We start from the raw sequence: 22,640 nt of genomic DNA, 5'->3' as shown, positions 1-22,640 counted from the left end.
GGGAGTGGGAGGACTGGAGCCTGAAATGGGGAGATTGGGATTTAGAGAAAGGTCTGGAGACAAAAAGCAGAGGGGAGGGAGGAGCAAGCAGGGGGCGAGAGTGGGAGACCCTTGGAGTCACAGAACAGACCACAGGCGGAGGACAAGGGAGACACAGACAGGGGCGCGGCGAGAGGCGGGTGGGGGAATGGATAGAAATAGGGAGTGGAGAGAGGTGTGGAGGCCGAGGCGGTCACGAAGACAGGTGTAAAGACAGAGCTCGGGATGCGCGGGAGAGACAGCAGGCCGGGAAGGATGTGCGCCCCCACAGACCCCCTCCCATTCCCCCCCCCCCCGGCAGTGGCAGCAGGGAGCCCTCGGCCCGAGCGGGGGAGGGCGGGGAGCCCGAGTCTCTGCCCGCAGGGCCAGATGTGCAGGGAGGAGCCAGCCGAGGGCGCGTAGACCGACGGGCGAGGCCGCCCTCTCCCCACGCTCGCTCTGCGCGGGATCGGGGGCTGGGGTCCTGACCCCGCGAGGTGCGAGCCTGCCGCGCGGGGACTCTGCCTGTACGTCAGCCCCGCCCGTTGTCTTGGCAACAGCCCGTTGCCAGGGCAACCATCGTTGCTCCCGCCCTGCCCGAACCAGCCACCCGTTGCTCGGGGCAACCCAGGGCTCCGGTTCTCACGCCCGCCTTTGCCCACTTCCGGTTCAGGCCCGCGAGGACGGGCACGGAAGGGGTAGAAGTTGGCGGGATTCCTGGGGGGCCTTGGAGGGCGGGGGCGTCCCTGTGGGATGGAGCTAGGTCCTGGAACCCACCCCTGGCGCCCGCCCTCCGTCGCGGGGAGGCTGACACTACAACCCCCAGCATGCCTCGCGGCTGCTGGCTGATTCCTATGCGGCCGGCCGCCCAGGGTGCCGATGGGAATTGGAGTTCTTGGTTGTTCGGCGGCTTCACAGAAAGCACCGGGTGGGCGTGGGGGGCTAGGGCTCTTGGGTGCCTCCGCAGAAAGGACCGTAAGACCTCGCCGGCATGTTCTCGGAGCCCCCAACCCCAGGGCCTCCAGCGCCCGACACGCCTCCTGACTCGAGTCGCATCGGCCACGGCCCTGGTGAGCGAGACTCGGGGGCCAGAGCGAAGGGAAAGCCCGGCTGGGATTCTCAGGGGCGGGATTCGAAGGGGTGTCCTCGGCCGGCGGGCAGGCAAATCCGGGTGGCATTGCAGTGGGAATCCTGGGCTTGACTCTTAAGTGAAATGGACAAGAAAATCGAGAACCAGGTCAAAGAGTGTGGAATGGAATGGGATCTTGGACTGTCCACCTCTGACTTCTTTTAAAGATAGGGAAACTGAGGCCGGGGGAGGGGCATGGCTTCCAAACGCGTCAGAGGTTGAGCAGAAATTAGAATGGGGGTGGCAGGGGAGATGGAATTAACAGGTGAGAGAATCTGGACGTTGTCAGCCTAGAATAGGGCACCGGATCGCTTTAGAGGTGAGAGCAGTTGGAAGGAAAACACGGCAATAAAACGGAATGGAAAAGGCCGGAGGGAAAACAAGGCCAGGATTCCAGCTTCCACGTGTAATTCGGACTGGATCAGCCGGCTTGCTTCCTAGGGCCTCAATGAGTGTTGTCTCCATGCCCTCTGCAGTACCCCCCTGGGCCCTGGCCGCAATCGTTCTGGTCTCAGGCCTCCTCGTCTTCGGCTGTTGTTTCTGCGTCTACCGGAAGCGCTGTCGGAGGCGGTTGGGCAAGAAGAGCCAGGCCCAAGCCCAGGTCCACCTTCAGGAAGTGAAGGAGCTAGGCCGGAGTTACATAGACAAGGTGTGGCCTGGCCCAGCCCCTCAGCCCTGCCCCGACCCGCACCCTTGGCCCAGCAGCCTCAGTCCCTGCTCTCTTCCCTCCTATGCTCACCTTACTGGCTCATTTCCCACCTGGACCCTAGGGATCTCGAGACGGGCCAGATCTAGTCCCTGTTCGCGAGAACCAGTCTGGTGGGGAAGTCAGACACTCACAAGACACGGTGGTATGTGCCACGTTAGGGGCAGTACAGAGCATATGGGGGGTGCAGAGACACCACCTGTAGCCTGGGCAGTCCAAGGATGCGTCCGAGGGAGGTATCTTCTGTGTTGAGACCCAAAGAACATACAGATTCACCCAGAACGGAGAGAAGGACATTGTAGCTCGAGGGAAGAGCATGTGCTGGGGCCTGGAATCCAGACTCTGAGGCATTTCACAATAGCTGGAGCACAAATGGCAAATATCCTGCACTCTAGAGTGGGCATCTGAAGAGCTCAGTAGTACGCATGTCACAAGGGCAATTGAGAACCGCAGAAGATTCATGCGCAGCATGAGTGTTGGAATGAATCCTCTGGAACCCATGTGGAGGATGGATTTGGGGCAAGGAGGCCAGGGAGGAGGCTGGCGTAGCAGCCCCAAGAGAATGAAAGAAACGTGAGTTAGAAGAGGCCACTGGAGTGGAAAATGAAAGCTTACAGGTGTCAGGGTCTGAGTGCATAGTGGAATGGTGCTCACCTGGAAGCCAGGAAGTCCTAGGTTTCCAACCCAGAGGAACCATTCCCCAGCTCTGTGACCTGGGGAAATTCACTATCCTTCTCTGAGACTCAAGTGTGTGGTCTGTAGCCAGCATTTCCCCTCCTCCCTTGTCAACAAATCACTGTTGTAATGATCGCCCATCAGGCAGGACCTTTAGGGTCCTGGTATCCAGCCTCCATCCCTATTCCTCAAGCCAGCGACGTCCAAAGACCACCTGCATCAGACTCACCTCAGGTTCTCGTGGAAACACAAATTCTGGGCCTTGTACAGACCTAACGAATCAGAATCTCTGAAGTGAAGGCATTTCACCACATTTCTCAGGGGAATTCTGATTCACGTTGAATTTTGAAAATTGGTGGCTTAGGTTAAGGAGAACTCTTGTTCTAGCTTAGAATGGCAAATACAGGGTAAAGATACTATTCCTCCTCCATGTTGTTCTGTGGCGAGATCACCAGTCAACATGTCAATTTGGACAACAACCCCAGTACATCCATTTGCATGTGAAATAAAAACTTCTGCATCCTTCTTGTAGGCAACAAGGTGCTATCAGCTCCCGGTTTTCTAGTCTAGGCATGACACACACACTGCATGTGTGTCTGTTCTCCCCCATAGCAGACATCATTAGTCAAACTTCGACTACTGCACCTGTGTTACTATGACCAGTCCTGCCTGTGGCAGACATCACTAGTCAAACTCCGACTCTGTTTAGCCTGCAAGTGCTCAGGGGTAGCCTGAGGGACCAGTGACTCTCCCTTGGCTTCTGGGCCTGGAGGATACCACTGTCAGGGGGAAAGTTCACCCGCCCTTGCTCCTGGCTCCCTAAGGTGCAGCCGGAGGTGGAGGAGTTGGAGCCAGCACCATCTGGGCCAGGGTCACAGGTGGCCGAGAAGCATGAGCTTGGACGACTGCAGTACTCACTCGATTATGATTTCCAGAGTGGCCAGGTGGGTGGAGGAGGGGGGTGGCGTGGAGGGGAGGGTCCGAGGGTTCTAGCCCCTTTCTAGAGGCTCCAAAAAGGAAGCTAAGACTAGAGTCCCCTCATCACCTTTCAGCTGCTGGTGGGCATCCTGCAAGCTGAGGGATTGGCAGCCTTGGACCTGGGGGGCTCCTCCGACCCCTACGTGCGGGTCTACCTGCTGCCGGACAAGCAGAGGCGGCATGAGACCAAGGTGCATCGGCAGACACTGAACCCACACTTTGGGGAGAACTTTGCCTTCAAGGTGAGCTCCTGGCCTCGATGCCCCAGGCTTGGCAACCTGCCCCAGTCCCTGGAACACTGGGGAGCGACTCCTTCAGCTTTTTCTGGAGGCAACCACAGCTCAGGTAGCAGCTACCAGCTCTGGGGACTATCACACTGGACCCTAGATTGTCGCTGTCGGGCACTGCTGACCCCTGGGCTGTTGCTTTGTTCCATTTGGGTTCCAGAAACTTCCGCACAGCTGTTCCCTTGAACCCTTGCTGCCCAACTCGCCGCCTTCTACCAGGATGTGCTGTGCCCCACTTCCTGTCTCTCTGACTTCCTACTCTCCACCTTGTGCTCTCTTCTCTGCGGCCCCCTCATCTAGGTCCCGTACGTGGAGCTGGGGGGCAGGGTACTGGTCATGGCAGTATACGACTTCGATCGCTTCTCCCGCAACGATGCCATTGGGGAGGTGCGGGTCCCCATGAGCTCCGTGGACTTGGGGCGGCCAGTGCTGGCCTGGCGCGAGCTGCAGGCTGCTCCGCGGGAGGAGGTGAGCACTCGTGGCCACGCCCCTACGGCTGGGCCCGCCCACTGCGAGCCCGGGCCAATCAGATCACAGGCCTCTTGGACCCTCGGGGCTCCAGCCGTTCCACCTGCTTCAGAGTGGAAGTCCCAGGGGCTCTCCTGGTAGGTCCACATCTCGACTCCTCCTTGGATTGTACCACTGTGGTCCTCACTGGACCATTCCATTCTCAGGCGGGGGTGGGGGAGAAGGGTGCAAGAGGGCATGGATGTGAAACAGGGGCTCTGGCGAGGAGGGGTCCCTCTCTGTCTTTTAGCAGGAAAAACTAGGTGACATCTGCTTCTCCCTCCGCTATGTCCCTACGGCCGGGAAGCTCACTGTCATCGTCCTGGAGGCTAAGAACCTGAAGAAGATGGACGTAGGAGGGCTCTCAGGTGTGTGGGAAGCAAGGAAATGGTGGGGGGGGGGGGGGCAAGGGGGAGGCTCTGTAGCCAAGGTTCTGGCAGTTTCTGGGTCCCGAGAGTCCCTTGGTGGAGAGGGAGGCCCAGCCTGCCATGGGGGATATAGATTTGCTTTGGGCAGAGAGAGAGACTTGAGGGGTGCACAGAGTGTCTCTGTGCTGTCCCAAAGGAGCTTCTCATGCACCCTCCTCAACATGATCCCCTGCACTCGGCAGTCGGGGCTGTAAGACTCCTTTTTCCGCCCAGATCCGTATGTCAAGGTCCACCTGCTGCAGGGCGGCAAAAAGGTGCGTAAGAAGAAAACGACCATCAAGAAGAATACACTGAACCCCTATTACAATGAGGCCTTCAGTTTCGAGGTGCCCTGTGACCAGGTGCAGGTGAGCTCAGACCTACCTAAAGCCCCTGTCAGGGCAGCCCTTCCCCCAGAGTCCCAGGCCCTTAAAAGCCCCCGTTGCTAGGGGAAGGGAGACTCCTTAGCGACCTTTAGAAGCCAGGTCCTGGGGGCCTGGGGTTGTGTTTCCAAAGTCAGTTTCCTCTTAGGAGGACCAGGGTGCCCCTCCCCCAAGTAAGACCAGGATGCCCCGCCCCCAAGCGGGACCAGGGCGCCCCGCCCCCAAGCAAGACCAGGGCTCCGCCCCCCCCTCAGGAATTATGGGTACTAAGGAAAAGATTTCCCCACAACTCTTCAGGAGCGGGGCCGCACCTCCACCCATTTCAGAGTCCTGAAGGTTTGTCCCCCTTAGGAGGCTGTTCCCTAAGGAGGCTCCTAACAACCCCTACAAACCCCTACCACGTCCTGATTGTTTATCTCCTTTGAAATCTGATCGCAGAGACAGAAAGACTCCAGAACATCCCTCTAACAGAGGTTCTCCCCTCTCTCGCCTTCCACCCCCTTTACCGTTGGAGTCCCCCTGAGAGGCCTTAGCTCAGGGTGCTAACAAGTCCCGCTAGACCTCTGGTTGCTAGGGAGAGGGTCTCCTTGGCAACGATACCCGAGCCCCTCCCCGCCACGCCTCCTTCACGAGCTCTTTTGTCTCTTCCCCTGTTCTTCCTGTCTCCAGAAGGTCCAGGTGGAGCTAACGGTGCTGGACTATGACAAGCTGGGCAAGAACGAGGCCATCGGGAGGGTGGCCGTAGGGGCTGCAGCCGGGGGAGCTGGCCTGCGGCACTGGGCAGACATGCTGGCCAACCCCCGGCGGCCCATTGCCCAGTGGCACTCGCTGCGGCCGCCTGACCGAGTGAGGCCGCTGCCTGCACCCTGATCCCCACTTCAAGCCCCCTGCCAAGCCTGGACTCGGCCCCTGACCTCAGACTCCTGGCCAGAGCCACACCCAGGCCTACCTTTAAGCCTACTCTGACCACTAACCACCCCCACCCCACCCCAAACTGACCCATTCCTGCCTTGCCACCCCCCATTATACCAATCATGGTGACTTGCCAACTCTCCCACCAAGCACACACCCAGAAGCCCCAGGGACCCCTGGGGGAGAGGAGCAATCTGGACTCCCCCAACCCCAGCCTCCCACTCTCTGCTTTGACAATCAGTGACCCAGCCTTCTACCCTCTTCACTCCCAGTGCCCCTCTTCCTGCACAGGATCACCCCCTCCTGTCCCTAGTCAGATTCCTGCACCGCTCCTGGGACCAAATAAATACTCAGCAACTTTGGTGGCCCGGACTTGTGCTTACTGATGGGGTGGGCAGGGCAGGGGCCAGGGGCCCAAGAGGGTGGGATCACCCAAGGGCAAGGATAGGGCTGCTCATCCTGGAAACACACTGAGGGAAACTGGCCCACCCACCCACCACCCATGTATTCATTTATTCGTTCATGCACCCCTCCAAGCCTGGGTTTCTTCATCTGAAAAAATTGTGGTCATAACAATACCTCCTGTATGTTTGCTATGAAGAGTCTGTGAGAATCACGTACTTGCTCACGAATTTAATCTGCTCCCGCACCCATGACTTCCATAGATTTTCATACCCATATTTCCCTCCCTTCCCTTCTTTCTTCCATCATTGATCCATTCTATTTTCCCTGAGGTCTTCAGGGTGGCAGTTTCTGTTGGATGCTGGAACCCTAAGTTGATGCAGATCCAAACTTTACCCCCAAGCGACTTACTCTCATCACAGAAACAAAGTAGATATGTAGAGTCTGGGAATGAGATTCCCAGAAACTGGTAGAAAGGACAGAGTTATGCAGGGGAAAACTAATGGTTCTACCTCTTCCTTCCTTCAACAAATGCTGCCTCCTTATCCCTGTCTAGGAAAGACGATCATTTCATTGGCTCCTCCCTCCTCTCATCCCAGACAGGATTTCAGGTGGTAGACAAAGGTCCATGAAATTTGGCAAGAGAGCTCTCTGACCAGGAGGTTAAGAGGAAAATGAGGCAACAGGTTCCCCCATGTACTAAAGAAAGGGCAGAGTAGTAACCTGCACTGAGCTTCCTGGTAGCCAATGGGAAAAGGGAAATCCGATCAGTTACACAGGTTGTAATGTCTATGTGATTTAACAAATTTCTTCAAAGTGATGTGGTAATTTCTCATGTGTGAGTGAGTGAGGGGACGTCTTTATGAAAATAGCCTGAGGTATTACTATTATTACTATTACTGCTACTCCTGCTAACAATAATCCTCACAACCACCCCATGAAATAGACATGGTTATTCCCAGTTGACAAATGAGGAAATTGTGCTTCAGAGAAGTAACATGACCTGCCTAGGATCATACAGCCAGGAAATCTGTCTTTAAATCCTTGGATCAAATCTGTTCTGAGTTAGATGATGACATTGGGGTCCCTAGTTCCATGTCAACAAGAAAGCCAACAAATGAGAAGAATAAAATCATTACAAATGGTGGTCCGTACTGGGCAGTAAGCTAGTGAGAGCTGAGATCAGGGCAGTCAAGGACAACTTACCTAAAGAGGTAATGTTTGAGCTGTGCTTTGAAGGACAAGATGGAACGAGGCTGGCAAAGATGAAGGGGAAATACACTGGAATATTATTCAGTCATAAAAAGGAATGTTTACACTGATTCATGCTACGGCATGATGAACCTTGAAAGCAAGATTATAAGTGAAAGAAGCCAGACGGACAAAGCCACATATTGTATGATTCCATCTGTATGAAATATCCAGAATAGACAATCTATAGAGGGGGGGAAAAGTAGATTTGTGGTTTGCAAGACTAGGGAGAAGGAGAAATGGGGAGAGACTGATTAATGAGTACAGGACTTCCTTATGGAATGATGAGAAAGTTCTGGAACTAGACAGTGGTGATGGTTGCCCAACATTGTCAATGTACTAAATGTCATTAAACTTTATGTTGTGTGTATTTTACCACAATAAAAATAAGCAAAGATGAAGGGGAAGAGACTTCCAAGCAGAAGGAACCCTAAGTTGCAAAGGCCCTGGGGCAGGAATAGGCTTGGTGTGTTCCCCAAAGAGTCAGGAGGCCAGTGAGTCCTGCAGGGTGTCCCGAGACCTCAGCTTCACTCCCCAGTGCCCAGAACTGTCCTCAGAAGGGGAATGGACCCCCCTTCAATCCATCACAGCACTGCCAACTGCATGTTACCATTCCCAATCTACAGAGCAGAAAACTGAGGCACAGAAAGGGTGACTGGTTGTCTAAGGTTGCATAGCTGGAGGAGGTGAGTCAGAGAGCCAAGGCTCCTTGGGTGTCACACCCTGTGCTTGGTGCTGGGGCTGATCTGGAGATGTGCCTCACTCAAGTCCCTGCCCTTATGGACCTCGAAGACAGGTTAAGTCACCTGGTGGAGGTCCCTCAGCCAGCAGGTGAAGGCAAGACAGAAAGCCAGGCACATCTGACGCCAAAAGTCACATTCTCGAGCATCCTGCCATCTGGTCTGAATATAAAGTACAGGGAGTCACAGGGTATGGACTGCTGTGGCCATTCGGCTGGGAAGGCAGGAGCAGAACTTGGAGGAAGATCTCCTGCTGGACTTGGACATTTCCAGGGGCAGTGGCGGAGGTGGGGGATGGGGAGGGAGCGGAAATTGGAGGAGGGAACTACGCAACGAATTCAGACGCAGAGGCCAGAAAGGACTTGGTGTGTGCCATTACCAACATTTTTTGTTGTTGTTGTTGTTTTCTTTTTAAGATTTTATTTATTTATTTGAGAGAGAGAGCGTGAGAGAGAGAACAAGATCACAAACGGGGGAGTGGGGGGAGGCGTAGAGGGAGAAGACGACTCTCCGCTGAGCAGGGAACCCAAAGTGGGACTCGATCCCAGGACCCTGAGATCATGACATCGGGATCATGACATCGGCGGAAGGCAGTCGCTTAACCGACTTAGCCACCCAAGCGCCCCCCACCTCCGTTACCAGCTTTCTGAAGCCCTGTTGTGTAGTCTGCCTATTTCCATGGCGTAAATACTCCCACTGTGGCTGATTTCAAGCCACCAGTGTGAAGTCACTGAGTATGGAGTTGAGAGGAGATGCTTATTAGTATACTATCATATAGTAAAATAGTATTTCCCAGGGTCAGGACAAAGGTTCCAAAATTTAAGGCAAAGCCGACAAAACAAAACCACCAGTCACCAAGATAAATAGTGTTTTAATACAATTTTTTTAAAAATTAAAATTAATGCCAAAAAAAAAAAAAAGAGAGAGAGAGAGATCCTGGGGCACCTGGGTGTCTCAGTCCTGTTAAGAGTCTGCCTTTGGCTCAGGTCATGATCCCACAGTCCTGGGATCGAGCCCAGCGTCGGGCTCCCTGCTCCGCGGGAAGCCTGCTTCTCCCTCTCCCACTCCCTCTGCTTCTGTTCCCTTTCTCGCTGTGTCTCTGTCAAATAAATAAATAAAATCTTAAAAAAGAGAGAGAGAGAGAGATCCATGATGGATAAAATATAAAAATTTTAAAGACAGGGTCTGACCCTGCACTTGGACCACTCTGCCTCATCCCAACCCTGGCCCTGGTTCTCATAAAATTTTACGTAGAAAAATAGACAACCAGTGGTCGTAGTTTGCCAATTTGATTTTTTTTTTTTAATTATTGCGTTAAAATACTATTTCCTTCATTTGGGTACGACAATTGATGTAAAAAACCTTAAGACCATCAACAACAGGAAAAGTATAGTAAAATAAGAAGTGATGAGTTTTGAGTATATATTACCTTTATTTTAACGTAATGCATTTAACTTGAATTTAATTTTACTAATTAGTGAAACAATTTAATTTTTAGTAATGACTGTGCGTAACAACCAGGTCGCAGGATTACTGACACTTGAACAACCGGGGGCTAGTGCTAGCTAGCCCCAGCCCTTCGCTGCGTTTCCCGCCTGGGTGGTAGAACCACGGTGTGAGGGGTAAGGGGACCCAGAGCTCTGGGTGGCGTCACTTTAATTTGAATTAATCAAGATTCTGTTCCGTTCTAGGTCAACTTGAGTCGCCTCCTACGTCCCCCATCCCAGAAATGTGGATCGCCCCAGGCCCCGCCCCAGACTCCCCCGGCTCCGCCCCTTCCCCTCCAGCGCCGTCGTCATGACAACCGCGTCCACACGCCCTCCACTCCCGCGAGCGCTCCCATTGGCCAAAAGTTCGTAGCAGGCAGGTCCCGCTCGCTCCATTGGTCAGTTGATCGCGCCGGTGCCAACCCGCGTACTCCCATTGGCTGATTGGTCGAAAAGGAAGGGGGCTCTGGGCAGTTGCGTGTAGGGGGTGCAGAACAGCGGCGCCGCACCGAGCAGGGAGGGGGGGGGCGTCCCGGAGTCTCTGGAAGGATAGAGGTGAGGGGGTGTCACATGGAGGAGAGGGGCGAGAAGGGAGGGGCGGTGAGAGGGGCATGGGTGAGCGACGCAGAGACGATGGCTGGGGACTCCCAGGGTGTCTGTTCCGCAGGGCCATGACCACACCGGCAGGTTCGGGCGCAGGCTTCGGCTCCGTGTCCTGGTGGGGCCTGTCCCCGGCGCTGGACCTGCAGGCTGAGAGTGAGTCCCCACCCAGGACCACATCTGGCAAGGCGGCTGCCTTCCCAGCCTGGCAGGCGGCGCGCTAACGTTCCCCGAGGCTCCAACGGTGGAGCCGCCCCTCACTGGGCAGCCCGAATGACCTCTGCGGACTACAAGTCCCAGAATGCTTAGAGGCACAGCTCCCTTGAGACTCTAGGCCAGGAGCGCGAGTCCTGCTGGAAGTTGTAGTCCATCGTTCTGAGGAGGCTGCAGGGGGCGCTCTCCAGGCCACCACCCCAGCCTGCGTGCGTCATCTTGCCAGGTCCTCCTGTGGACTCCAGGGGCGATACAGAGCCCAGGACCCCCGAGCTAGATGTACTGCTGCTGGGCTCCGTGGATGGGCGGCACCTGCTTCGGACCCTGGCCCGGGCGGCGCTCTGGCCTAGCAAGAGGTTACATGTGAGCTGGGATTATGGGGTCGTGGAGGGAGGAGGATGAAGAGGGGGGCCCAGATTCCTAAGTCCTGAGGGAGAAGGGAGCTGGAGGCCTGGACTGCTAGGTCCGAGGGAGGTAGAAGCTGGGGACCCAAACTCCTGGGTTGGGGACTCTTGAGTTCAAGTGGGAGGGAGTGCCTAAAGACTGGGTCTCCAGAGTAACGGTGGGAAGGAGGGTTCTGAGTGCCCAGACTCCTGTGTTTGAAGGAAGGGGGCCAGTGTACAGGATGCCTGGATCCTGTGGAGGGTGGAGGCTGAGGTCTTCCTTTCCTGGGTCTCCTAGGAGCTAGGGACACAAATCTCAGAATCATTTTGCTCTGTCTGTCCTTCCAGTTCTTTGTGCTAGAGAATAATCTGGAAGCTGTGGCCCGACACATGCTGATCTTCAGCCTAGCTTTGGAGGAACCTGAGAAGATGGGGTTGCAAGGTCAGTTGCAAGGACCCAGACATTCTGCCCCCCAGCCTCTTCCCCCTGCCCACAGGGATTCTGGCATTTCAATGGTACTATTAAACATTTTGGTCATTGTTCCCACCTGTACAAAAATATACTATCTCCTAGAGCCATTGAGAGAATCCCAGAAGAAAATCCACATAAATTCTCAGCCCAGTGCATGCCATAGGGTAAGCATTCAAAGCCTCCTACCACACAAGAGGGCCAAAAGAGACCAAAGGACTTCTTAAGAGGTAGTGAGTCCCCCAGATGTGGGGAAGGTTTGGCCGAGCTGAGCTCAGTCCTTTGCAGAGCCTCCCCACAGGCCTGAGTGCTGAGCTCAGTCCTTTGCAGAGCCTCCCCACAGGCCTGAGTGTTGAGCTCAGTCCTTTGCAAAGCCTCCGCACAGGCCTGAGTAGCAGTAGCCTCAGTTAGAGACATGAATCCCAGAGAGTCTGCCTTGAGGAGGCAGCCCTGAAAGGAGGGGAGGAGGAGGATTTGGGCAGGGACGCAGGGATGATGATTTCTCAGTGGCAATGACTTCGGCTTAACGCCTGGAGCAAAGTCTGGACTGAGACAGTCTGTTCAAATTCAGGCTGTGCTTGCTGAGTGACCTGGGGCTAGTACCCACCCCTCTCTGGGCCTACATTGTTTCTACATTGATAAAATGGAGATCCTAAAAGTTCTTTTCCCATAGAGTTCTTGTGAGGATTCAATTAAAAGAAAATGCATAGCTCCTGGCTTATGATACAGACTCAGTATCTCTTAGTGATGATTCTTGTTATCTCGAGTATGGATGGTAGTTGTCATTAATAGCCCAGAGCATTCACAATACGCTGCATACATTTCATAGCGCACCTTGTAAAAGGCTCTGAAACAACTAGATCTAACTAAAGGTATATAGCTCTGTAAGATTCTTAAACCACTAAATGAAACAATTTACATATTGATAGAGATACATTGATATAGATGTATATGTATATACAACGAAAGGTATATAGTTCTCTTGTAAGATTCCTAACTAAGATGGAACAATTTAACACTGTACTATTTTAACACGCATAAATCTCCATTTCCGTCCCTATCTATATATAACGTTTTCTTTTTTAAGGCAAGGAAAATTTGAACTTGAAATTCAGGACTGGGCTCACCTGGAGGGTGGGAAAGACTAGAAGGAGGCCTAGGTTAGGTGTAAGTTATTCTTTGTGTTTGAGGGATGGATGAGGAGTTGGCCAGTGTCCCTAATGCTCACATGACTATGACATAATAAGATTACTATAAAGAGGGTATGCGTCATCCACACGGGTCTCATTTCTGGGTTCCCTCCTCTGCTCCCCCCACTAATCCCCCCCCCCCCCCCCCCCCAGAGAGGAGCGAGACCTTCCTGGAGGTGTGGGGGAACGCGCTGCTGCGCCCCCAGGTGGCCGCCTTCGTGCGCGCCCAGGCCAAGCGCCTGGCGCACCTGGTCCCGGAGCCCGACCGGCTGGCGGAGCAGCTGCCGTGGCTCAGCTTGGACGCCCTCAAGGTGCCGTCACCGCCCAGGATCCGGATGGCCCCGGGAAGAATGGAAATGGGCAGCCCCAAAGGGTTTTCGTTGATGGAGTTCGAGCCCCAGCTCCCCGGCTCCCAGTGTGGGATGTGACCTAGGGGGTGGCTGCTCCTCTCTGAACTTCAGTTTCTTCATCTGAGAAATGGGAGAATGGTTCCCACGCCCTGGGATGGAAGGGAGGGTAAAGCGGGAGAAACAGCTCTCCCTGCAGCCCCCTCTCCCTCGCTGTCTCCCCACGCATGCTGGCCGTGCAGTTCCGCGAGCGCGACGCCCTGGAGGCTGTGTTCCGCTTCTGGGCCGGCGGGGAGAAGGGGCCCGAGGCCTTCCCCATGAGCCGCCTCTGGGACTCCAGGCTGCGTCACTACCTGGGCTCCCGTTACGACGCCCGGCGCGGTGTCAGCGACTGGGACTTGCACATGAAGCTGCACGACCGCGGGGTGAGGGGGCTGGGAGGGGGACTGGGGGCCCAGACTCCTGGGACTGAGGGAGGAGGGGCTGGGGGCCCATATACCAGATTTGCTTAGACCTCTGTCCATTCCTCCTCCTACCCAGGCCCGAGTCATCCACACTCGCGAGTTCCGGCGTTGGAGGGACACGGGCGTCGCCTTTGAACTCAGAGACTCCAGCGCCTACCACGTGCCAAACCGGACCCTTGCGTCCGGTCGTCTCCTGAGTCATGTGCGTGTCCACTCCCTGTCCTGGCCAGTCCTTTCCGGGGACACAGGAACCGGGGTCTCCCCAACACTGACCTCCCCTGCCTCTTCTCTCCCTGCTTTCCCAGCACGGAGAGCGTGTTGCAGCGCGCGGGTACTGGGGGGACATCGCCACGGGGCCATTCGTGGCCTTTGGCATTGAAGCGGATGATGACAGCCTCCTACGGACCAGCAACGGACAGCCAGTCAAGGTGTGTGGCTGGAGGTTGTGGGGCTGGGGAAGGTCCCGCCTCTCTGTACTTTCTAAACCCAGTCTGGAAATCCAAGCTAGCACAGGGCCCTGCTCTAGGCCCTGCCTTGTCACCCTGGCTGCGCCCCTTCTCTCCCCAGACCGCTGGTGAGATCACTCAGCACAATGTGACGGAGCTGTTCCGAGAGGTGGCCGCCTGGGGGCGCCCGAGAAACACCCTCGGAAACCCCAAGCAGGTGCACCGAGACGGGGATGGAAGCCCAGAGCGTAAGCGTCGGCGTCAGCTCACCCCCTTGAAATGGGAGTTGGGTGGTAAAGTGGGCACATCATCCTCTGGGGAAGAGTGGGACCCAGACCCCCATCCTGAGATTCAGGTATTTAATGTGCAAGTGCTTACCAATATGGTTTCCAGTGTCTGAATAAGTGATCTCCTATTCCTGACATTGTCTTTTTGTTTCTTTGTATTTCTCTCTCTTTCCTAAATTCTGACACCATGTTATCATTCTGAAGTCCAACAGTAGAATTCTAATCCTACCTGCAGAAGTCTAAGAGACAGAACATTCTAGCAAGGTGCTGGGTCCCAGCTCACCTTTGGAGACCCCCCACCCCCCCACCCATTCTGGTCATGCCTCTCTTGTAACCGTCCCCCAACCTGGCTCTTCCTGGGTATCTGGATACCCTGTATGGCCATGGGCCATCCACTCTTTCTTTCTTTCTTTCTTTTTCTTTTCTTTTCTTTTCTTTTCTTTCACACAGAGAGAGAGAGCAGGGGGAGTGGGAGAGGGAGAAGCAGGCTTCCCACCGAGCAGGGAGCCCAATGCGGGGCTCGATCCCTGGACCCTGGGATCATGACCTGAGCCGAAGGCAGACGTTTAATGACTGAGCCACCCAGGTGCCCCTCTCTTGGGTCTCAGTTGCCTAGTCTGTAAAATGGGTCTCTGCTTGCCGGGCTGACCTTCCCAGAGTTTTCCAGGAATCCATCTACAAGAAAGGGCTTCAGGACAGGCAAGGAGTGTTCTCTCCAAGCTTTGTGTGTCTGCCTAACTCTGCCAGTTCTTCCCCAGCTGCCCCTGCCCCGGAATTCTTCAATGTGCACTTCCTGCCTCTGGGCTCTGCCCAGACCCTTCACCACAGGACCTGCTACAAGGAACGGTTCCAGCTTCTCTATGTGGCCTGTGGGTAAGAGAGAGTTTCCCAGACTTCCCTCCCCCAGCTCCTCCTCCCTTACACCCAGGAGTCCTGGCCCCCAGCCCTTCCTTAATCAGTGTCCGGATCCTCCAGCCCCACTCCTCCCTCAGGACCTGAAAGTCTCAGTCTTGGCCCTCCCTTTCCTCTGCACAGGATGGTGCATCTTCTCAGCCCCGATCTCGGGGCCTGCGTGGCCCCTGGAGGACGGCTGGTGGTGGAATTAGCCCGGTGAGCCAGCGGAGGGCAGGGCAGGGAATGTCCAGGCTGAGGGCTGAAAGCCGGGACCCCTAACGGGCCCCTTCCTGGTTTCAGGTACCTGGTGGACCTGCGGCAGGAGCAGCTGCAGGGGTTTGCCACCCGGGTCGGGGAGCTGGCTCAGGCGGCTGGGTTCACCCCCCTGCCCCAGACCAGGCCCTCAGAGACCTTCGCACGCTTCTACAAGGCCCCGGACTCTGCTTACCACCGCCCTGACGCAGCTGTGGGCTCCGTGACTCCGCCCCCTGAGGTCCTGGTCCCGCCCCTTGAGGACCAGGGCCAGCCTCTGGAACGCAGGACCCCACCCTCTGGGCGCCTCAAGCAGCCCCCAGAGTCTCCGGCTCCACCCACAGAGAATCAGACCCCAAAACCAGAGAGTCTGACTCCACTGCCAGATGCCCGGTCCCCCATCTCTGACTTGTAAAGTCAGGTCCTGGAATTAGAGCCCACCTCTAGAATACTCAGTTGTATTCTCAGCAGTCTTAGGCAGCTCCAGAGGTGCTGCTAGTATTTCAGATTACTTACCTGGGGTTCTATATTGTGTTCCTAGAATTCTAGATTGTTCTTTCAGAGTTATGTATTCCACTCTTGCGACTCTAAACACCGCCTACAGAGATCCGGCCCTGAGTCTTAGGCCCTCTGTGTGGCCTCCTGGGGATTGGGGGAATCTGCTCTCCAGGGCCGCTCAACACCCACACTGTCCAAGTAAAGAGAGCAGGGTCCTCTTCTTCGTGTGCCCATGTGTCTTTCTGGTCTTCAGTCTTGTCTCCAGGGCTGGCAGAGGGGCTGTGCTGGGGTGGTCAAGAGAGGAGACCTAGTTCCTAGTGAACTAGAGGTGGATTTCTCCATGCTTTTGTTGCCTGAGAGTCTGGGCCATATCTGGATCCTCAAATAAATCAACAAAATTTATTGACTGGCTAACAAGTTTGGGATACAGAAACTGACCATAGTTCTTATGAAGATTGCAGTTTAGTGTGGGGATGAGGCCCAGACTCCTGGGTCTCAGGGAGGAGGGGAATGGGGGGCTGGACTCCTGGGTCTGAGGTAGGAGGGCCTGGGGGCCTGGACTCCGGTGTCTGAGGGAGGAGGGGGCTGGGGGCCTGGACTTCTGGGTCTGAGGGAGGAGGATGGGGCTGAGGGCCTGGACTTCTGGGTCTGAGGGAGGAGGATGGGGCTGGGGGCCTGGATTCCCGGGTTTGAGGGAAGAGGGGGCTGGGGGCCTGGACTCCTGGGTCTGAGTCCCCAGGCCGCCAAGGTGGAAGGGTGATCCAGCTGGAGCACGGCCCGACCCACCCCATCCATCACGCGCCCCAGTTATCTCGCATCCCAGGCAGGGGGAGGAGGTGACAGCAGTATATTTAGTCTCAGTCCACGCCACTTGTCTCAGTGTCCTCAGTCAAGTTTGAGCAGCCCGGAGGAGAACGAAACCCCGGGGGCCTTCAAGGTCACCCCGGAAGCGCCCTCACTGACCCTCCAAGCGCCCCTTGCCCTTTCTCTGCCTTCTGCAACCCCTGGCCTGAGTCTCAGCATGGCGGACGAGTAAGTGCAGCTTGGTAACTCGGACTCCCGAGGCCTGAGGCGGTGGGAGGTGGACACAGGGCCTGAGAAGGGAGGTGGGGACAGGATCCCTGGGTGTCTGCACGAGGGAAGAGTTTGGGACTCAGACCCCCTAGGACCCAAGGATGGGGGAGCTGATGGGCCGGAGTCCCTTAGACAGGACGGGACACAGCCCTCCATTAATCCCCCCTCCCTGTCTCTCCCTCCAGGAGCAGCGATGCGGTGAGAGCGGGCACCGTCCGGGGGCGACCAACGGGGGAGGGGCGCAGCAGGGAGGGGCCTGGGGCAGGAGGCTGCAACCCCAGGACACGTGGTGGGGGGGTGGGGGGCCCGGCGGTGACGCGGCTCCGTTCCCCCAACCCCAGGAGGGGTGCCCGCCCCCCGCTCCCACCCCGATCCGACGACGGTCCTCGGCCAACTACCGCGCGTACGCCACGGAGCCGCACGCCAAGGTGAGGGCGGGGCTGCGCGGGTCTGGGTTCGGAGTCCACAGAGGCGGGCGGCACCTAGGGGTGGGGGCGGGGCCAGAGCCTCAGACGGGGCGGGGCTTTGGTCGCGGGCGGAGCCTAGGAGGATGCCGCGCTTCAAGGGCGGGGTTTTGCAGAGGCAGGGCTCGGATTGGTGAGACCTGCCTATGGGCGGAGTTCCGTTGCCCGTGGGAACTGCGACTGCTTAGGGTAGAGAGGGCGGTGCCTAACCAGTCAGGGGCCAGGACTGGTGAATGGGGATGAGGGGCGTGGCTTCCCGTAGATTCGGGGCTGGACCAGGTGTGGGGGAGTGGCTGTGAGGCCCCCCCCCCGCCCCCACCGTCCGTCTTCCATTCCTCGCCCTGATTGTCCCTTGCTCCATTCCACCCCGGCAGAAAAAGTCCAAGATCTCCGCCTCGAGGAAACTGCAGCTGAAGGTGCCGGCCTGGAGGGGGCTCCTAGGTGTCCTCAGGGGGCAGAGCTTGGGGGTTGGGGGCATGGGGGGCGGGGCCTCCGTGGCGAGCGGCGGGGCTTGTGGTGAGCCGCCTTGGAACGATGGACCCGACCTTGAGGGGGAGTGTCTCTGTGGGACAGCTGACCGGGCCTGGGACTAGAGAGAGGGCTGTCCCGGCCAGGGCGGCTTCCCCGGTGCGGCGCGGCCCTCATCCGCTATCCCGGGGGTGCTGCGGCGCCTGGCCTCCCCTCCGCAGACCCTGATGCTGCAGATTGCGAAGCAAGAGCTGGAGCGGGAGGCGGAGGAGCGGCGCGGAGAGAAGGGGCGCGCTCTGAGCACGCGGTGCCAGCCCCTGGAGCTGGCCGGGCTGGGCTTCGCGGAGCTGCAGGTACCCGCCCTCAGCAGGGACTCCTGCCCAGCTGGGGATCCAAGGTTCCGAATGGCCGGTCTTGCATCCTTGGGACTCACGGGTCTAGTCACTATGCCCCACTTCTGCTGGGGACCTTGGGGTCCAGTCTCCCAATCCTTGCCCTCAGGAGTTCAGAAATATGGCCTGCAGCTGCCTACAGTCTCAAAATCCAGAGGTTGATTTCTCCAGTCCCAGTTCCGTCAGATTCTCTGGACTCTTGGCTCCGAGCACCCTTTGTTCGAGCTGCCCCAGAGTCCAGCTTCAAACTATTCCTCCAGGACCAGATGTCCAGACCCCCAGCCCCTCCTCCTTCAGACTCAGGACTCGGGGTCCCCCCCCCCACATATACCACAACTCCTTGACCAGGACTTGTGCCGACAACTCCATGCCCGCGTGGACAAAGTGGATGAAGAGAGATACGACGTGGAGGCGAAAGTCACCAAGAACATCACGGAGGTGGGGGACATTGGGAAGTCTCGGTCTCTTCAGGGTAGGGTCTGGTGCCTGTCCCCTTGCAGCTGTGTGTGGGTGCAGACGCCAGGAGACCCAGGACAGCTCTGTGGGGCTGGAAGGGACGGGGCAGAAGAATGAGTATAGAGTGGTTAGGGAAAGCTGTTCCAGGCAGACGGAACAGCATGCAAAAGCCAGGAGATGAAAAAGCGAAGATGTGTCTGTGGAAATGTGTAGCCGGAGCATCGAGTGTTGATGAGTGAGCTCAGGCATGGCTCAGGGAATTGTGGGATGCACACAGCTGGACCGGGATGTGTCAGTGTCTCCTTTGCAGAGAGGAGACTGGACAGATCGGGGAGGACTTAGAGTTACTGGATGAGGCCCTTGGAATTTTTCCCGAAGGCGGGGGGAGCTGAGCCTGGATGAGGCCTCCATAGGTTTGGAGAGGGATAGGAGGGAAATGTGGGGTGAAAGCATGGGGCTGGGGGAGGTGGAGTGGGGGGGTCTCTACCTCCTCTTATGGCTGCTCCCAGATCGCAGATCTGACCCAGAAGATCTTTGACCTTCGGGGCAAATTTAAGCGGCCCACCCTGCGGAGGGTGAGGATCTCTGCAGATGCTATGATGCAGGCACTGCTGGGCGCCAGGGCTAAGGAGACCTTAGACCTGCGGGCCCACCTCAAGCAGGTGAAGAAGGAGGACACAGAGAAGGTGAGTGTGGCTCGGGCCAGGGAAGGGGGTGCTCAGAGGAGACAACAGTCCTAGGGCCTAAACTCAGGGCAGATGGTACTTGGAGTTATGGGGAGAAGAATCTGGTAAGGGGTCCTCAATAGGAACTGTAGGAGGGGCATAGGAAGTGCAAGAGGAAGAGAGAAACTAGAAGGGGAAGCCAGGAAGTGCATGAGGGAGAAAGGAAGTAGCAAGGAGTCAGGACGTGTGTGAGGTCTACAGGAAGTCCATGAGAGAGAAAAGTAGTGCATGGGGGAGACAAGAAGGGGAAGACGCAGAGTCTCCTAGGAAGAGACATAAGCAAGGAGGCCCGCAGTGCGTGTGTTGGACAGGATGGGCATGGGGGCAAATTTGCCGGGATTGCCTGAGGGGACGAGAAGTGTTCCAGAACCAGATCCCGGGATGGACACCCAAAACACAGTGGCCCAGCAGGCTGGAGGGTGGGCGGAGGATATTTGAGAGACTGTAGACCAGGGAGAGACCCTAACCCTTGACCCCATTCCTCCAGGAAAACCGGGAGGTGGGAGACTGGCGTAAGAACATCGATGCGCTGAGTGGAATGGAGGGCCGCAAGAAAAAGTTTGAAGGCTGAGCCGGCCTGCCCCCTGCCCTAGCGCTGCAGGTGTCCCGGAGGAATAAACCTTCTCTCTGAGCTAGGAGTGGCTGCACGTCTGCTGTCTGGGGGGGGAAAGGGGGGGAGGGGGAGGTGTGAGGGAGATGAGAGGACAGAGGGGAGGGCCCCCCAAGCCACACCACACCACAGGAGCAGAGCTGGTGCGTTCTCAGCTCTTCTGCTGCACCTGGGGTGCAGAGAGGCTCAGACCAAGGCCCAAAGAGAGAGACACCCACAGACACAGAGAGAGCCAGAGACCCACGGAGAGGGAGAAAAGACAGAGATTCCTAGAAAGATGTGCAAAGAAAGGGACAATGGAGAGGCAGATGTATACCAAAAGCCCAGAGACCACTGAAAGAAAGAAATAGGGGCCCAAAGAGGGAGAATGGCAGAGACATGGGGAAGGATGCCCCCGAAAGAGACAGAAAGATAAGAGACACGGATCCAGAGACAAAGACAGACAGAAACGGGGTCACAGACAGATACCGATAGACAGATCCCGAGAGGGGCAGATTCAGCTACAGGAATGCAGAGACAAAAATGCACGGGGAGACAAGGGGAGTGAAAGACACAGACGCGGAGAGATGCAGACAGAGCCTGAAACAGACCCAGAGAGAACCCCCAGAGAAATGCCCAGAAATAGACATAGAGATGGCAGACAGTGAGAGACAGAGACACGGTGAGGCAGGAGGGGTGGCTGGCTCCCCTAGAGTTCAAGGTCATGGCGTGGCAGGGAAAGGGTGGGGAGGAATCCCAAAACAGATCAGTGTCAGATGGAGGTGGGGGAGTGTGAGGTCGAGCAGGCCTGACACCACACCCTCTCCCCTCCCCTGACCCACACCTGCTTCCCCGCTTTAGCGCCTGTTGTCACCAGGGTGGAATCCTGGTGGCAGACAAAGGGGTGGGGGTGGGGAGGGGGGAGACAGAGACACACAGATGGAGAGTCACAGAGACAAAGGAAAGAAGGACAGTGTCGGAGAGACAGAGAGACCGGAACCAGAGCCATATAAGAGAAAGCGCTCCTTTTGTCAATAAATATTCTCCAAGGACCTACTGTGTGCTGAGCACAGGGACTTCAAAGCATAGAGTGCAGCTTGCTGGAAGGGAGGTGGGGCGCCCAGAGGTTGGAGGTCACCTGACCCAGCCTGGGTTCAAGGCAGTGCTGATGGGGTGGAGGGGTCCCCAAGCAGCCAGGAGGTGCCAGGATCCTGAATGTGGAGCCAGAGTGGGGGCAGGGCAGCCTCGGAGCTGGGACTCTAGGTTGGAGAAAGGAATTCTCTGGCCCTCCCCACCCCTGGGGGGCGGGGCCGAGCCTCCGCTATAAACCCCACGGTGCTTGGGGGTGCTTCAGCTCGGTCAGCAAGGCTCTGTCCCAGCGCCGCTCACTGACTCTGCAGACCCAGCCTTAGGTAATGGTCCCAGGGACTTTGTACTTGGGGGAGAGGACAGGAGGGGTGTGAAGGACTATGGAGGTGGACGGGGCACAAAATGAAGGCTTGAATTCCGGCGAAACTCAGACTTCACAGGGACTGAGGACTGAGGTATTAGGATTTGGGAGTTAGAGAGTCTGGGGTGCCAAGATTGGGGTGTCCCAGAATATAACACCTTCAGACCAAAGAGGTCTGAGATCTGAGGGATTCTCAGGAATTGGGGGCTTCTGGGCTTAGCTGTTTGATGGTCTGGGGGTCAGGACAGGGAGCCTCTGGGGATTTGAGAATTGAGGTCTCCAGGTCTGAGGCCTTATGACTGGAGGTGTCAAAATTCGGGGCATCATGAATGCACCTCTGAGCTTGGGCATCTGCGTTTTGGGGTCTCAAGATTCTGAGGCGTCAAGACCTAGGGCATCAAGATCTGAGGATGTCTCAGCCCAGAGTCTGGAGTCTCAGGAACTGGGGTCTCAGAACCTGGAGACATGAGGACTTGCTTGTCCCCAGAAACCAGGGGCATCATCAGCTGGGGTCCCAGGATTTAGGGGTGCTCTTAACCTGGGTACTGTGGGTCCTGGGGGACCTTAAAGGTGGGGTGCTGTCTATGTAGGGGTCAGGATGAGGTCTATGGACAAGGCTGCTCTTGATGAGTTCAAGCTCCTCCAAGGCTGTGGGTGGTGGGGCAAGGAGGGGACAGGTGGGAAGATAATCAGCCCGGGGCGGGGTGTGTGTGTGTGAGAGGGAGCGGGTGTGACTAATTCTCCCAGGAGCCTCCCCCCTTGAATCCCTTCTTAGGAAATGTCCTCTGTTTCACCATGTACGACATCCCCCCAAAATAGCCTTTGGGGGATGGGGCAGCTATTGTCTTCAGGCCACAGTCCCTTCCCAAATACCTTCTCCTAATCCCCACTCAGATCAGATTCCCATGCACATGTCATAAGACAAAAGAGGACAGCTGTGGTGGTGGAGGGGCAGGAGTGCAGCATTGGGGCTGTGCCGCCCCACACTTCCCAGAGCCCTTCCCTGTCAGGCCCCCAGTCCCTCCTCCCTCAGACCCAGGAGTCCAGCCCCCCAGCCCCCTCCTCCCTCAGACCCAGGAGTCCAGGCCCCCAGCCCC

At 56.7% G+C, this 22,640-nt stretch overlaps 3 protein-coding genes across 3 annotated transcripts; all 3 read left to right on the top strand.

The window, feature by feature from the left end:
• Window positions 1-6,011, top strand: SYT5 (synaptotagmin 5). The gene is made up of 9 exons (XM_034986344.1): window positions 1-51; window positions 965-1,088; window positions 1,624-1,796; window positions 3,353-3,472; window positions 3,581-3,748; window positions 4,094-4,261; window positions 4,551-4,668; window positions 4,942-5,075; window positions 5,760-6,011. The coding sequence occupies exons 2-9, from the start codon at window positions 1,010-1,012 to the stop codon at window positions 5,958-5,960; spliced, it is 1,161 nt and encodes a 386-aa protein (XP_034842235.1). The 5' UTR covers window positions 1-51; window positions 965-1,009; the 3' UTR covers window positions 5,961-6,011.
• A 4,375-nt stretch (window positions 6,012-10,386) lies between these two features.
• Window positions 10,387-16,378, top strand: DNAAF3 (dynein axonemal assembly factor 3). The gene is made up of 12 exons (XM_034986272.1): window positions 10,387-10,437; window positions 10,550-10,638; window positions 10,922-11,058; window positions 11,427-11,520; window positions 12,891-13,048; window positions 13,327-13,509; window positions 13,625-13,750; window positions 13,854-13,976; window positions 14,116-14,242; window positions 15,040-15,154; window positions 15,317-15,391; window positions 15,476-16,378. The coding sequence occupies exons 2-12, from the start codon at window positions 10,554-10,556 to the stop codon at window positions 15,840-15,842; spliced, it is 1,590 nt and encodes a 529-aa protein (XP_034842163.1). The 5' UTR covers window positions 10,387-10,437; window positions 10,550-10,553; the 3' UTR covers window positions 15,843-16,378.
• A 1,354-nt stretch (window positions 16,379-17,732) lies between these two features.
• On the top strand, window positions 17,733-20,140 carry TNNI3 (troponin I3, cardiac type). Its single transcript, XM_034986449.1, has 5 exons — window positions 17,733-17,879; window positions 18,153-18,284; window positions 18,672-18,761; window positions 19,289-19,465; window positions 19,992-20,140. Exons 2-5 carry the CDS (start codon window positions 18,159-18,161, stop codon window positions 20,073-20,075), a joined length of 477 nt encoding a protein of 158 aa, XP_034842340.1. The 5' UTR covers window positions 17,733-17,879; window positions 18,153-18,158; the 3' UTR covers window positions 20,076-20,140.
• Window positions 20,141-22,640: the final 2,500 nt, after the last annotated feature.

The sequence above is a fragment of the Mirounga leonina genome, unplaced genomic scaffold (genome assembly GCF_011800145.1).
Source record: "Mirounga leonina isolate KUSES-001 unplaced genomic scaffold, KU_Mleo_1.0 Mir_376, whole genome shotgun sequence".
Taxonomy (NCBI): domain Eukaryota; kingdom Metazoa; phylum Chordata; class Mammalia; order Carnivora; family Phocidae; genus Mirounga; species Mirounga leonina.
Note: the sequence above shows the minus strand (reverse complement) of the source record. Positions and strands in the feature narration are given on the sequence as shown.